General features: G+C 34.9%; 1 protein-coding gene across 1 annotated transcript in view; it reads right to left on the minus strand.

Moving 5' to 3' along the window:
• Uba6 (ubiquitin like modifier activating enzyme 6) overlaps positions 1-13,764 on the minus strand; it is a 69,537-nt gene that overhangs the window by 18,068 nt on the left and 37,705 nt on the right. The window contains exons 20-29 of the mRNA XM_006983813.4: positions 13,203-13,308; positions 11,408-11,497; positions 11,233-11,313; positions 10,355-10,483; positions 8,497-8,548; positions 8,345-8,408; positions 7,353-7,422; positions 5,806-5,877; positions 3,458-3,575; positions 1,799-1,992 (exon numbers count right to left, since the gene is read on the minus strand). Coding sequence (XP_006983875.1) covers positions 1,799-1,992; positions 3,458-3,575; positions 5,806-5,877; positions 7,353-7,422; positions 8,345-8,408; positions 8,497-8,548; positions 10,355-10,483; positions 11,233-11,313; positions 11,408-11,497; positions 13,203-13,308 — 976 coding nt within the window. The remainder of the gene's footprint in view (positions 1-1,798; positions 1,993-3,457; positions 3,576-5,805; positions 5,878-7,352; positions 7,423-8,344; positions 8,409-8,496; positions 8,549-10,354; positions 10,484-11,232; positions 11,314-11,407; positions 11,498-13,202; positions 13,309-13,764) is intronic.

Consider the following 13,764-nt stretch of genomic DNA (forward strand, 5'->3'; position numbering starts at 1 on the left):
CCGTAGCCGCTCAGGCCCAAGTAAACACATAGAGGCTTATATTAATTAAAACTGCTCAGCTATTAGCTCAGGCCTACCACTGACTAGGTTTTACATTTAAACTCAGACCATTTTTGTTAATCCATATGTTGCCACATTTTCTGTGGCTTTACCTGTGTGCCATTACATGCTGCTCCCTGGACAGATGGCTGGCATCTCCTAACTCAGCCTTTCTTTTCCCAGAATTCTTCTTGTCTGCTTATCCCACCTAAACTTTCTGCCTGGCTACTGGCCAATCAACATTTTATTTATCAACTAATCAGAGTAACACATATTCACAGCATACAAAACATCCCACAGCACCTCCCCTTTTCTGTTTAATTAAAAAGTAAAATTTTAACTTTAACATAGTAAAGTTATATATAACAAAACAGTTATCAAGCAAGAATTAGTTACAATATCTAGTCTATTTATATTTGGCAAATTTAAAGGAAATATTTTATTTATCTTATATTTGTGAGTCCAAGGTTTCATATCTACCTTATCTCTTATCATAACCAAAGAAAACCATAATTATAACTATCTAGTCTTCAACTACATCAAAGACCTCAGAAGGATATAATATTACCTAAATAAACAGGAAGTGCATTATAAGCAACTTTCAAATATCTAGAATGACAGATACAGCTGCCTGCCTGGACAGTCACCCAAAATTCTTCTGCAATGTTGGGGCATCCATCTCCAGTCCATGGGCCTAGAATTTCTCAGTCACTTCTCTCTGTGTCCTGTAGAATGTCTCACTGTTTCTTCTGCAAAGCAGGAACCTGAAGGACCATTTTGCCTTGCAAAGTTCAGTGGTCATCTTCCTTTGGGTCCTGCATGTCCAGTCGATACAACATTTTATCAAGCAGTCCAGGCAAGAACAGTCTCTTGCCCAAATATCTATTTTTACCAAGAAGAAGATAAACTCCATATGGAGTGTCTTCAATGCCCATCTTTCTTTTTGAAGTAAATTGGTGCTGCCAGGAGATGTGTCTTACTGTCCTGAAAGCCTAAGTTTTTAAAACATTTTAAATGCCATATTCTGTAGGTCTTTGAAGTATTTGAAGATTACCTACCTAATTGAAATATATCTATGTATACCTAGAAAACTTAACTAACATGACTATAAGTTTGATTATCATAGATGGACTAATTATTAATCTGTTTCCCACTCACTTAAGTACTTACATATTAAGAATATCTACTTGACATGGAGGCTAACATGATTTCTGTGGTAGGTGGAGGGAAAAGTGACAGGGTGGCCAGGTGATCCTTTGTTGCTCTTGGCCCTGTGCTCTGGGAGGATGGGATACCATGTCTTTCCTCTCTGAGCCTGTCTGGCTATCTCTCCCTGGGTGCTCACAATCAAGTACTCTTCAGATTTCAGAACTCCCTCTGCGACTCCAAGCTTCCTGGATGATGAACTCAGAATCCAGGGGATCCTGGAGTGTCCCCTGGGTTCCAGAACTTGCTCCTCAGCTAGCTGCTGGGTTTGATCCTTTCTTTCCACTGCCCCAAACCCAGGAGGGAAGAAAAAAGTCATTGAGATCACTATCTCTAAGAACAACTATACTCTATGTCAAGCTTATTTTTTAATGCTAAAATATTTTTATACATAGGACCTAGAGATATATCTTATTGTATTTTCATAAATATCTTGAAAATTTAAATTATAGGATCCATTTTTTTCTATCCCTTCATCTCTAAAATCTGAGTGGCCAGCTAAGGTTGGTATGATGTAGGGGAGATAGAAGTGTTTTTAGAAGAATAAGCTTACCAAGCCAGAAACTGCAGCAGTAGATGTTGCTATAGCAGGGATAATTTTACCAGCTATGCGCTTAGTTTTAAACCTGTCAGCTGGTTCAATGCTATACATTTTGGCTCGAAGGTTGGATGCAGCTGTGATGAAATCGATGTGTCCATTATTGTCATCATCTTTTTCAAAAGAAAGGACTGCCATCTGAAGGTCACCTGACCAGGGTAACAAGAAGAAAGTTCTCTAGTTAGTGAACTAGTTAGGTTTTATGATATAAAAAGCAATGTACAAAGTGTGCATGCATAAGATTTTCAAAGAACAAGATTTCTAATAAAGAAATATACAAGTTACCAAGCTGAAGAATCCACTGAAAGCACTGATCAATTAATAAAGACATTCATCATAATAATTTTTTATGTTACTAATCAAATTAAAATGTAGGTAACTGAAGTTGTAAAAGAACATGAAAACAATGGCTTTAATACCACCAAACTAAAGAACATAATGTACAGAAAAATAGTAAATAGTGAAATATAAAAGTCATTTGTGACATTAGCTGCTCCCCAGTGGATTATAAAAGTAAATCTTTGGTACTACTCAAAATTTACCCATAAATATTACTTTGAAACATTTTCTCTCTGATAACTAACAGTCATTTAGTTATCCTTTTGAATATTTCTAGATTAGTGATTTCCAATGTCACTTTAAAGACTATTTACACGAAATTGTACTGATTCACACATGAAATCACAGAACTTTGAGAAATACAGATTTATCTAACAAAAGATAGTAAGCATGCCTAAGTAGATGAACAACTAACTCTGCTTTTAAAGAATTAAAAGTTCAGCTTTAGCAAAGCTGTTAGTATCCTAGTCAGTACCTGAGAACAGTAAGAGGAGGGAAAGAGCTAGTTACATAGCATGAGGACCAGAGATGGAGGCTCCAGAATCTACACAAAAGGTGGACACACAGTGAGAACCTGTAATCGCAGCTCCTACAGAGAGATAGGAGGCAGACACAGGAGCATCCCTGGAAGCTTGTAGACCAACTAGCCTGGTGTATGCATCAGGAGAACAGGCAAAGGAGGCAGGACCAGCATCCAAGCTTAACCTCTGACCTCCATGTGTGTGCCATGGCATGTACACACCCACATGTTCACCTATATTCTCTCACACAGACACCAACTCCTCTCCCTCCCCCCTCCCTTCTTCTCTCTCTGAGGCTTTTGGTAATTCTTCCCCCTAAAGTAGTATGTCTAAGAGTATGAACAGGTTAATAAGCTGATTTTTTAACTTGAGATTAGGTCTCACTATGTAGCTTAAGATGACCGTGACTTCCTGATCCTGCTGATCCAGTATGCCCAGCTAATCTGAACCTTCTGCTCCTTAAAAGCAAGCTATTTGCTTGTGTTTTAAGACCTGTTCAACATCTGAAGCATAAATACAGTAAGAATTACAACACAGCACTTAATGTAATTTGGAAAGTTAGATTTTAAAACTTGATGTCAAGGACATGAGAATAAAAATGATGAATTTAGTCACAGTTAAAGGACAGAAACTTTTATATGATGATATAATCAGCTATTAGTGACTAAGAATTATTCCCCTCAATTTGTCAATATGGCTTTTTGGGAAAGTAAGTCTATCTATAGTCCAATGTATTTGAAAGAGGTCCCCTTACTTTTGGTAGCTTTGTTAGATGAAATAGCCTTTTCTAGTTGGAAAACAGCATTCCTCTCATCTTCACTGGAGATAGGAACATGGTCTGGTTTCCTTGCAGTTTCATCTGTTTGAACAACCTTTAAAAATATATGTTTATTACTATTATCACATTTTACATCCAGGTTTGACTATTATTTATGTTTAATCAGATCATAATAGGATTATTTCTGTGTTTGTTTACTCCCTATCCTCATATGCTGGCAGGTTTATGCTATAACCAGGCTCTTTCATCTTGGTCCCCGAGAGACCTCCAGCATATCTCAAGCAATTTATTTTTCTTATTGGAGCTTGAATTTTTTTTTTTAACTGAAGAGTTTATATAGATAGATATCTTAAAATTCCACACTTAAATGAAGTTGAGATTCAAATAGTTTTGACTTGGACAAATCTACATTTGACTAAAATTGCATAGTTCAAAGTGGCTGATTCATGTAGGAAAAAATGGAAATATTTACAAAATATGTAATATGGGCTTTAAGTACCTGCTGATTACTAAGTAGTTATTTTTATAAAGAATACATTTTTCTTCATATACTAAGTACAGCATCATTAATGCAGCATATACCACAATAAATTTATCTTTAAGGAGCTACCTAATAGCACATATAATCAGATGTTTTCAAACAAAAGAACATCTTCCTCTATTTACTATTTACTTTAAAAATTCACCAAATTATGTTCTGAGACATTAAACATCACAAACATTTAAGATGTACTAAGAAATCAATAAAACAAAAACTCCTGCCTGCATCATGTCTAATTAATGTTCTGGCTGTCACATCTGTATCTATAAGGCCATGGTGATCTTTCAGCTTCAGTGTGAGCCATTTTAGGAAGTTGTGAAACAGACCATAACTCACATTAAAACCTTAAACTGCTCAGGGAAACCTATTAGGCCTGAACTGTTGACCCGTGGAAGCAATGTAAGCCAGAAAACATACTGAAGCGTGTTTCCTGGGTGTTAGTCTAGTTTTACCAATGCGAAATATGGGTTGGAAACTTTCTTCTTATAGCTGTACTTAATTTACTACTATATTATTATTTATAAGTTACATGTCATGAACATTTTATTCAGAAAACTCATTCACTTATGCAAAACTCTACTGGCTACAAAGATCCCTTTCTACAAAATAAAAATGTAGGATAGGTGTACGCATCATGTCCTTGAGGAAGGTTGCTTTGTGGCTAATTTTTAGAGTATATAAAAGAAAGGCATATAGTAAGCCTTTTAAAAAAATACTTTATATATGCATAAATATATTTACATATTTTTTTCTTCTTCAAATTTTCCCATTTCACTGCCAACTTCTCAGGTTCTGATGCTTTCTAAGATATTTTCTGGTCATAATTATCAGACCAAATTTCCATCTATTTTACAGCACAAACAAGTGCCACGATGGTAAATGTGCTTGAATGTAATGGCAATCTACATTAGAATACATCACACCAGCGTTACATGGATCCTTAGTGCTGTCTTGCAAGTCTACATCATTCAATTGAGTTTTCTACTCTGCTCTCAATTATTGTGTACTCTATCTTCATCTTTCTAGCTTCATCCTGAACTGTTAAAGTTACTTCTTATTCCACCTAAAAACTAGCTGTCTTTTTTGGAACTCAAGAGCCTATGCTGAGACACTTTGCTCAGCCTTGGTGTAGGAGGAGGAGACTGGACCTGCCTCAACTGAATCAACCAGGCTGGGCTGACTCCCCAGGGGAGACCTTACCTTGGAGGAGGTGGGAATGGGAGGTAGACTGGGGAGGGAAGGCTGAGGGGTGGGAGGAGGGAGGACAGGGGAATCCGTGGCTGATATGTAAAATTAAATTAATTATAAAATAAAAATATTAAAAAAACAAACAAAGAAAAACAACAACAAAAAAAAAACTAGCCATATTTCTCAAGCTCCCTCCAATCTCCCTGAGAAATTTTGTCCGGACCTCAGCGATGTGTACAGAGAACCCAGTTCTGTCTCATCTGTCTCATTAGCTTCTACCACTTCATTAAAGCCTGTGTCCTTGTGATCACTGACAGCTTTTCCTGGGTATGCCTGTATTTACCACCACTGTCAGGACAGTTCCCTCTGACTAAGGCTAGGAGCTGCTTCTGTCTCTTCAACACCAGCCCAAGTGGTAGGTCAGCTAGGCAGCCTCTGGGTGCATTTCTTTTTATAGCCCATCTCCTCTTTGGAATAAAATGTCCTTAAGGACAAAGACTGTTCATTACGGTATTCTCCAGGCTAAGAATGAGATTTGCTATAAGCAGCAGTTTAATAACCACTAGCTAGCTGAGTGAATGGACTTCTATCTTACCTTGTTGGAAGGTTTGAATTCCTGAATTTTAACTTCTGAAACAATATCCATGAGGGTATCCACTGATAAGTCCTGATTTATTAAAAAAAAAGGTTAATTTTATCAACACATTTCTTTGAACACTGAATCTGAGATTAAAAACTATAAAAAAAGGTCCTTTTATCACATTAACTATTTAGCAACTTAATTAAGCAACATTATCACTCATGTATTTATATCCATTTGAAACATTGACCTCCATTGTGTCAGAATTATCAGCCATAAAGGTTATTGGGGGAAAGGAGGCTTGGAGAGAAAATGCACTTATTAGTTAACAAACTTTAAATTTTTGTTCTTTCTGCAAATTTTAAAAAAGGGAACACATTCCTGTAACTTCAGTGTCTAAGGTTTACCTTTCCCGAGTAATGCTCTACTTTATAAATTAATCAAATTCATATACTGAGAAGCAAAACGATAATGGTTCAAGTTGAACTAGATGAACCTGCATCTACATTTACTACTAGGAAGCACCTATGAAAAACAGACTGCTTTTGAGGCTAGTTAGGACTTGTAACACAAGAATGAATACTATCACTTATTCCCAGATCTTTATGTGGCACTGATCAGAAAGATTCATCTAAAATAGGCATATTAAATGTTAAATACAGATCCAGATTCGGTAGCACACATCTGTAATTCCAACAGTTAAAAGGCTGAAGATCCGGAACTTGAAGCTAGTCTTGGAGAGTTTGTGTATCTACTAATAAAACCCTATTTTAAACAAGATAATGACAAAAACTAAGACCTTTTTCTACTCCTCTCATCAGTTTACTTGAAGGCGGAATTTATATAACTCTAACATGTATTAAAGAGAAAGCTAACTTATGCCCATGCGCTGTCTCACAAAACTCTAACGAACCTGTTGGATAGGACTCAAAAAAGACGAGGTCTGACAGAGTGAGTATGATTCTAAGGTACAAAAATCAAAATAAGAGAACTCTTAGATTTCTGAAAATGTATGAAAACTAACACTAAAAGAGAAAAAGAATCTAGCTCTAAGAAGCATTTTTAAATGCTATGACATGGCTCATGAGTTTTAATTCAGAGCAACTTAGGATAACAGAAATAAGTAAGCAGGTTATAAATACTTTTATTACTTAAGTATGATTGCTTTTTCCGAAATATTATTTCAGCATTTAAATTCAGAAAGAAAAATTAATATTTTCTATTTACCAGTACTGCAATCAGTAGCCAGCTTTTGCAAGTTAGAACGGACAATAACACAATAAAAATAAAATGTTTTTCTCTTTCAATGCAAAAGAATGATTAGCTGGGCATGAAGGTACATGCCTATAATCCAAGCACTTATGAGGTGAAGCAGGAAGATGTGGAGCTCAGGGCGAGTTCCAGCTACACAGTGGATTCTGGACAAGCCTCAGCTATGTGAGCTCACGTATGAACCAAACAAACAAAAGAATGACTCTTAGGATCTAAAAACACATTTCGATGCTACCAACCAATTCAACCTGGGTTTTGAATCACTTGCTAGGGCGTGAACAGTACCTTACCTTTTCTGAAAATGGAATGCAATATACTGTAGCATATAATTTTGCAGCACTCTGAAGAAAACTGAGATGCCTTTTGAAATAAAAACAGAAAAAGAAGTTCGAATGGCAGTTTTAATGAAGATATTTAAGTCAACAGCAAATACAACCTTTGTATTAACACCTAAGAGTTACATTTCAAGAATTTTTGTGTCATAATAGTTTTTACCCTTTTTAAAGTTAAGACAATGAAATTCTTGTCTAGACTAAAATACCAAATTCTCTTTTGATACAAAAATGCTTATCAAAAACATTCATAATATTCAAGTAGTCACTAGCAATACTATGAAGAGAAAAGTGAGTAAAAACTATTAGAATACTTGGAGAAAAGTCCTTTTAATTTATGAGAAAACATGTATCAGGTATGAATGAGAATACATTAGGTTTGAACCAAGCAAAATAATTTACTTAAAAACAAAAATGGGTATGTCATGTCGGAAAGGCAATTTATGATAATGTAACTCAAGTTCTGAATCAAGCAATAGATGGGAAAATTAAGCGAAGTGCCATTTGTAGAAGAAAAGATTAGTGAAGGTAAGCTAAGTGTCTGATGAGAATATACACAATTAAGTATGACTCTAAAAACAGTGTACACGTACAGGCATCCACAGAGACAAGCTAAAACATTACCTGTATTAATTTAGGCAGCTAGTATTAATTGAATCCACCTTAAGTAAAGCATCTTTAGCTTTAGTTAGTGTAAGAACATTTATTATCATTTTATTTTCTTATGGGCGAAGGTAGGGGTGACTTGGTTTTTTATGGAGTAGATATTACAAAGAATAATTATTTACCATGTAAATGAATGGATGCACATTTGTGTGGAAAGATGTGGCTGGCTCTTTTGACCAGAATGACTTGTTAACTTTGGGATTAAGAGTTTTAATCATTTAACACTGAAGACCCTGCAGTGTATAGCTAAGATATTTACAGTGAAAATATACACATATACTTACAAAGATTCATTTAAATCAAATTTTATTGGAGAAGGCGGCCTTTTTGGTGACTGCCAAAACAAACCTGGTAAAAAGATAAAATATTGTTTTCAATAAATATTGGTCATATCCAGTGTGTTACATTATAATTTCTTCTTAATACTTATACTCACTGCCATCTTTTAATCGTGTGTCAAGAGGGAAACAGTGAAGAAGCTGTAGAGCCTAAAAGAGGAAAAGGAAGAATGAAAAAAAAATCCCTACTCTTTGTTGCTATCTGAAGAAAAAACCCTAAAGTTAAAAAATATAAGCTTTGCTCATATTTGCTCAGGATTCATAAATCAAACAAAACAAACTTAAAAGATAACACAGTGAGGTCTTGTAGCCATGTACAAATCTGTTTATGTTTTCTCCTATTCTGCTGTTTTAGCTTTCTTATAACACACATGAATGAATATTGACTACTTCATTCCTATTGTACAAATGGCATATTTTAATAATTTTGCTTTATTCTAAGAGCTAACCTTTAGAATAGACATTAAAAACAAATGGCATTCAGCATTTCAAAATTATATACTGAAGATGTGATTGGAAGAGGGTGAGAATATGATACAGATCTGTAAACTAATGCTTAAATCTAGGTGAAAGGTAAATAATGATTACTATGGACATTATACTCTTTTATTTCCATGGTTCATTTTTTCAATAATAATAATGATGATGATAATAAAACAGGGCTGATGCTCAGCAGGTAAAGCTACTTACTGCCAAGCATGATAACCTGAATCTGATCCCTAGGACCCACATGGTGGATGGAAATGATTCCTGTAATTTGCCCTTTAACCTCCACATGAGTATTGTGACATGAGCACACCCCACCCTTCTACAAAACAAATAATTAAAAATGTAATAATAAAAATAAAATCCCAACCAAACAAAAACACTCACAAAAGATATAAACTAAAAAGAGCAAAGAGAAACAAAAAGCCACTGATAATTATGATAAAAACAGGTGGAATATGAAGGAAAGAAGTCCTATTTCCTGGTGAGATGTGAACTTAGACCATTTCTCTAAAAAGCAAATCATGCAGGAAGAAAACACAAGTGTATTCAAAGATTGTTTTTGTTTTTTCTAAGATGTATTTATTTATTATGTATACAGTGTTGTTTGTATGTATGTCTGCACACCAGAAGAGGACATCAGAATTCATTATAGATGGTTGTGAGGCACCATGTGATTGCTGGGAATTGAACTCAGGACCTCTGGAAGATCAGTCAGTGCTCTTAATCTCTGAGCCATCTCTCCAGCCCTCAAAGACTGTTTTTAAAAGATGAACGTATAAGGTAAGGGCCTGAGGGAGGGATTAAAAAAGTACAGGATATAGTCTGTTAGCTATGTGACTGCAATCAAGAATAACAGGTAGTATTACTGAATACGTGCCTTGGCCTATCCTAAATGCTTTATATGGATTAGCTTATTCGATGCCTACCACTACATTGTGCAATGTACTTCTTTTTTTTTTTTTTTTTTTTTCCCAGAGCTGAGGAGCGAACCCAGGGCCTTGCGCTTGTTAGGCAAGTTCTCTACCACTGAGCTAAGTCCCCAACCACGCAATGTACTTCTTAATCATTTGATTTTCAGACAAAGAAAACACATAAGATGTGTTTATGAGTTATGTTTGGAAAAGGCAAAATTCGAACAAAATTTTCATCTGAATTATTAGTCTCTTGTTTCTTTTCTGAACAAGCTTCTTAATGAATGCATTCCTATTACCTCGAGAAAAAATTTATCTGTCTAAAACCCAACTTTGTACCTAGGGTCAGCTGACAATCAAGCCAGTAAGTAAAGCTAAATGTTTTAATTAGTAACATTCAAAGACAAACTGGTCAATGCCTGGCCTTTACACTCAGCTAACTATTTACTTGTGAAAGGCTGGGTGTAAGAAAACAACAGACACTTAAAGTCAGGGACATTAGGAATAAATAGGCCAAGGACAGATCTTTGCTTAATGTCTTAGAATGTACACCTACCTTATGGTTAAAATATTTTTCAAACTTTAGTCTTGCTAATTCTACACACTGGGACCAATTTCTGGGTCTTCTGCTAAGTAGCTTAATAACTTGAAAACAGCCTTCTAAACTCTGTCCATTTTGTATTTTCTAGAGTAAAAGGAAAACAAAGAAAAATTAAACACTTTCAATTACAAGCATATACACATTCCAAAAGTATGAGTCAAAGCCTGAAAGATGGACTCACAGGCTTAGTATTTTCATTCTTTTTTTTTTTTTTTCTTTTGGTTCAAGCCCTTATCTCTCATTCTTTCATTTTTTTTCTTCATTTTTTTTTTCATTTTGAATAGAATAGGAGGGGATAGCAAATGAAATTTCAGATTTGAAGTTTCTTAATTCATTACGTACCTTCATGTTTTCCTAAGTACAAAAGAGGTCCTTAGTATATGAGGACCTATTATCTATTATAGGATAATAGTTAATATAAAATTGATCTTTTCAGTTGTATATGATCAAGAAATGCAAGGCAGTATCTTTGAAGTTGACCTTATTATGAGAGCAATGAGATTACTGTCCAGTCATGATTATTTTCACTTGAATTAATCTGAACTTTTTCCCAAGAGTTTACCAAACCCTTTGATTACCTGTTGCTCTCACTGGGTTGAACAACAAAAACTAACATTTTAAGGTAAAACAGTGACAATGACATACAATTCACTTCAATTTTTTTTTAAAAAAGGCTATCAGTGACCTAATTTCAGGATTCCCAGTAACATTTCACTGTGGTCAAATGGACCACTCTTATTTCTTCAGGAAGGTTTTCACATTTTTAGGTAACTGGAAACAAGGTTATAAGGACATCAAGCATTAAGTCTGTAGTAAAAGGCATTAACCTTTACCTGTAAGACATCTTCTGCAGAAGGATAGGCTTGCCAAAATTTGTTAAAAAGTGAAGGCTTGTGGGAAAAGGAACTTTCAAACTGTAAAGAAAAAACAAAGTGGCAGGTATATTTAGAAGTTATAACATGCCCTTTTCTAATTCAGAGAGGATGAAGTCATTAAGAACTTTCTCACCTTGTCTCTTGCCCACTGGATAGTATGTTCAATAGCAGCTGGAAAGGACTTCAGAGTACAAAACGGTATTTCCTCCTCTGGGGGGTCCCGCTATTAAGAAATAAAAATCTCAGTATTATTTACTGCTGGGTACTGGTGTGGCGTGGCAGAAAGTCCTAATGGCAGATCACCACACACTATTCATTGTTTTCTTCTCTAAATTTCAGGTGACATGTAAAATTTTATAACATTACTTTTTACTTTGAAAAGTGATTCAAGAATCCTTATTATAAGTTCTCAGCATATTCCAGGTCTCTACATGAAGAAAAACATTTGAGAATAAGACTCTTCATAGTTTCCTAGAGAAAACAGATATTAAATAAATGGAGAATGAGTAAGCTGTCTCACTAGAGAAGCACTACTCAAGATCTCCTTGTCTATTAGAGGCTGTGTTTACAGCCTAGGCTTACTGGTTTACTCAGTCAAAAATTACTCAATTTATGCCCTTTTACATAGAGATATCTATTTTAATTTGCTGATTTATGAGCTACCACCTACTATAATTCAAAGAGGAACACTATTAAGAATATTAAATTGTTTTACAAGAATCTGAAATAAAAAACTAGGAGAAATTTTAGCAAATGCAGTTGAATGAAAGAATTCCCTACTGTGAAAATCTTCCCATGAAATTTTGCATATCATCTTTTTCCTCCTGTTTAATACACTAATTAAACAGCTTAATCTATTACATTATCATCATTAAATGTATCAATGTATTTCATGAAAGATAATGGGTAAACAGTGAACCCTAAGAATTAAAAAACTTACTAACTGAAACATACTCTTTAAATCAAGGGACAATGATACTTATAAAAACCATACACCTTGAATTATTTTACTTGAATTGTCCATTTTAAAATAATAAAGGATACAATTATTTCCTAGACTGACAGTCTCAACTTTAGCAATATTGTAAAATCATTTATGAGGGTCAAAATTTTACATTTTATCATCTAAAATACTTTCTCTCTTTCTCTGAAGAATCTGACTTTTTCAGGTAGATTCTGGGTAAATTACCAGGTTTATGTACTAGGTTTCACATGTATTTCTAATAATGCATGCTGGGTCATAAATTCTTAATGAAGATAAAATTAGAAATGAGTACAAAGCTATTAGACTTGTAATCTTCATTCTTTATATGCCAGCTAATTATCTTACACAATAACACCAAAAGATAGCAGATGGATATGATTCCAAGTCTTTGGTGACAGTTCTGTTTTCAGTCCAAAACTTTAATTGCTCCTAAAAGTGTTTTAAACTCTAGGGTTGTTAGAAAACTTAAAAGTTCTAAGAAATAGATAAAATTTTTTTTGATGATTTCTAAAAATTTTATGTAGGGACCAGAGAAATGGCTCAGTTCATAGACTGTTAGCTGGGTAAGCCTGAAGACCGACATCTGCTCTCAAGCACCATGAAAAAGCATGTGTGGATGTATGTGCTTATAATCCAGCACAGGAGAGGCAGAGGCGGAGGGTTGGGAGCCAGGGGCATCCCTGGCACTTGCGGGCCAGTACCTTGTCTCAAAAGTAAGAGTCCAACAGAGGAGGATACCTGACATTGAACCCTGGACTACACACAGGTGTGCGCCTTACACCCTGAACACACACTGAAATCCTGTGTCAACATATTTAAAAACGCAGATGCACATAGATAGCGAAAACCAAAATTAATAAAGTGAAGCAAATTTACTGAATCCTCAACGGAGACAAAAATTATGACACAAAAAGACAGACATTTTTTCAATATACCGACTTACGTGACTGTTATAAGATTCAGTCAACTGAGGTACAATAATTTCAGTGTGTCCCTTTGTGCCCATTGTTCCAGAATCTAGGAGAGGCCGGAGGTTTGCTAAGCAACGGCTATTTGGAGACAAAATATGTGGGAAAAAAAAACAAAACAAACAAACCACAAAAGTGAGCAATAAAAGGTAAACAGAGGACAGCTACTTCTGTATTTAATATTCCACATGCTGATAATTTCTGAATGCAGTGTTGTAGGAAACAGAACATAACAGTTCTACTTCCTAGCCCTATGACATATGTAAAAATCTGTTGTCCAACCTAATACTTTGCTTCTTTCCACTTACTACCCCCAAATCCTGGAGTTTTTAAACTTCTATTTTCACCTTAATTACTAACTATGTTATTCTTTCTTCACTTTCTTTCTATTTATTATTTGGTTATTTTCTGACTATAGGTTCTACTACACCATATTTTCTCAATTAGTCTTTATTCCAAGCAGTAGTAACTACTTTCATTTGTCATGTTTTTCTTAAATTTTCTGTATATAGGCCCTATAACACATAATCACCCAAC

Source organism: Peromyscus maniculatus, chromosome 10, assembly GCF_049852395.1.
Source record: "Peromyscus maniculatus bairdii isolate BWxNUB_F1_BW_parent chromosome 10, HU_Pman_BW_mat_3.1, whole genome shotgun sequence".
NCBI lineage: Eukaryota > Metazoa > Chordata > Mammalia > Rodentia > Cricetidae > Peromyscus > Peromyscus maniculatus.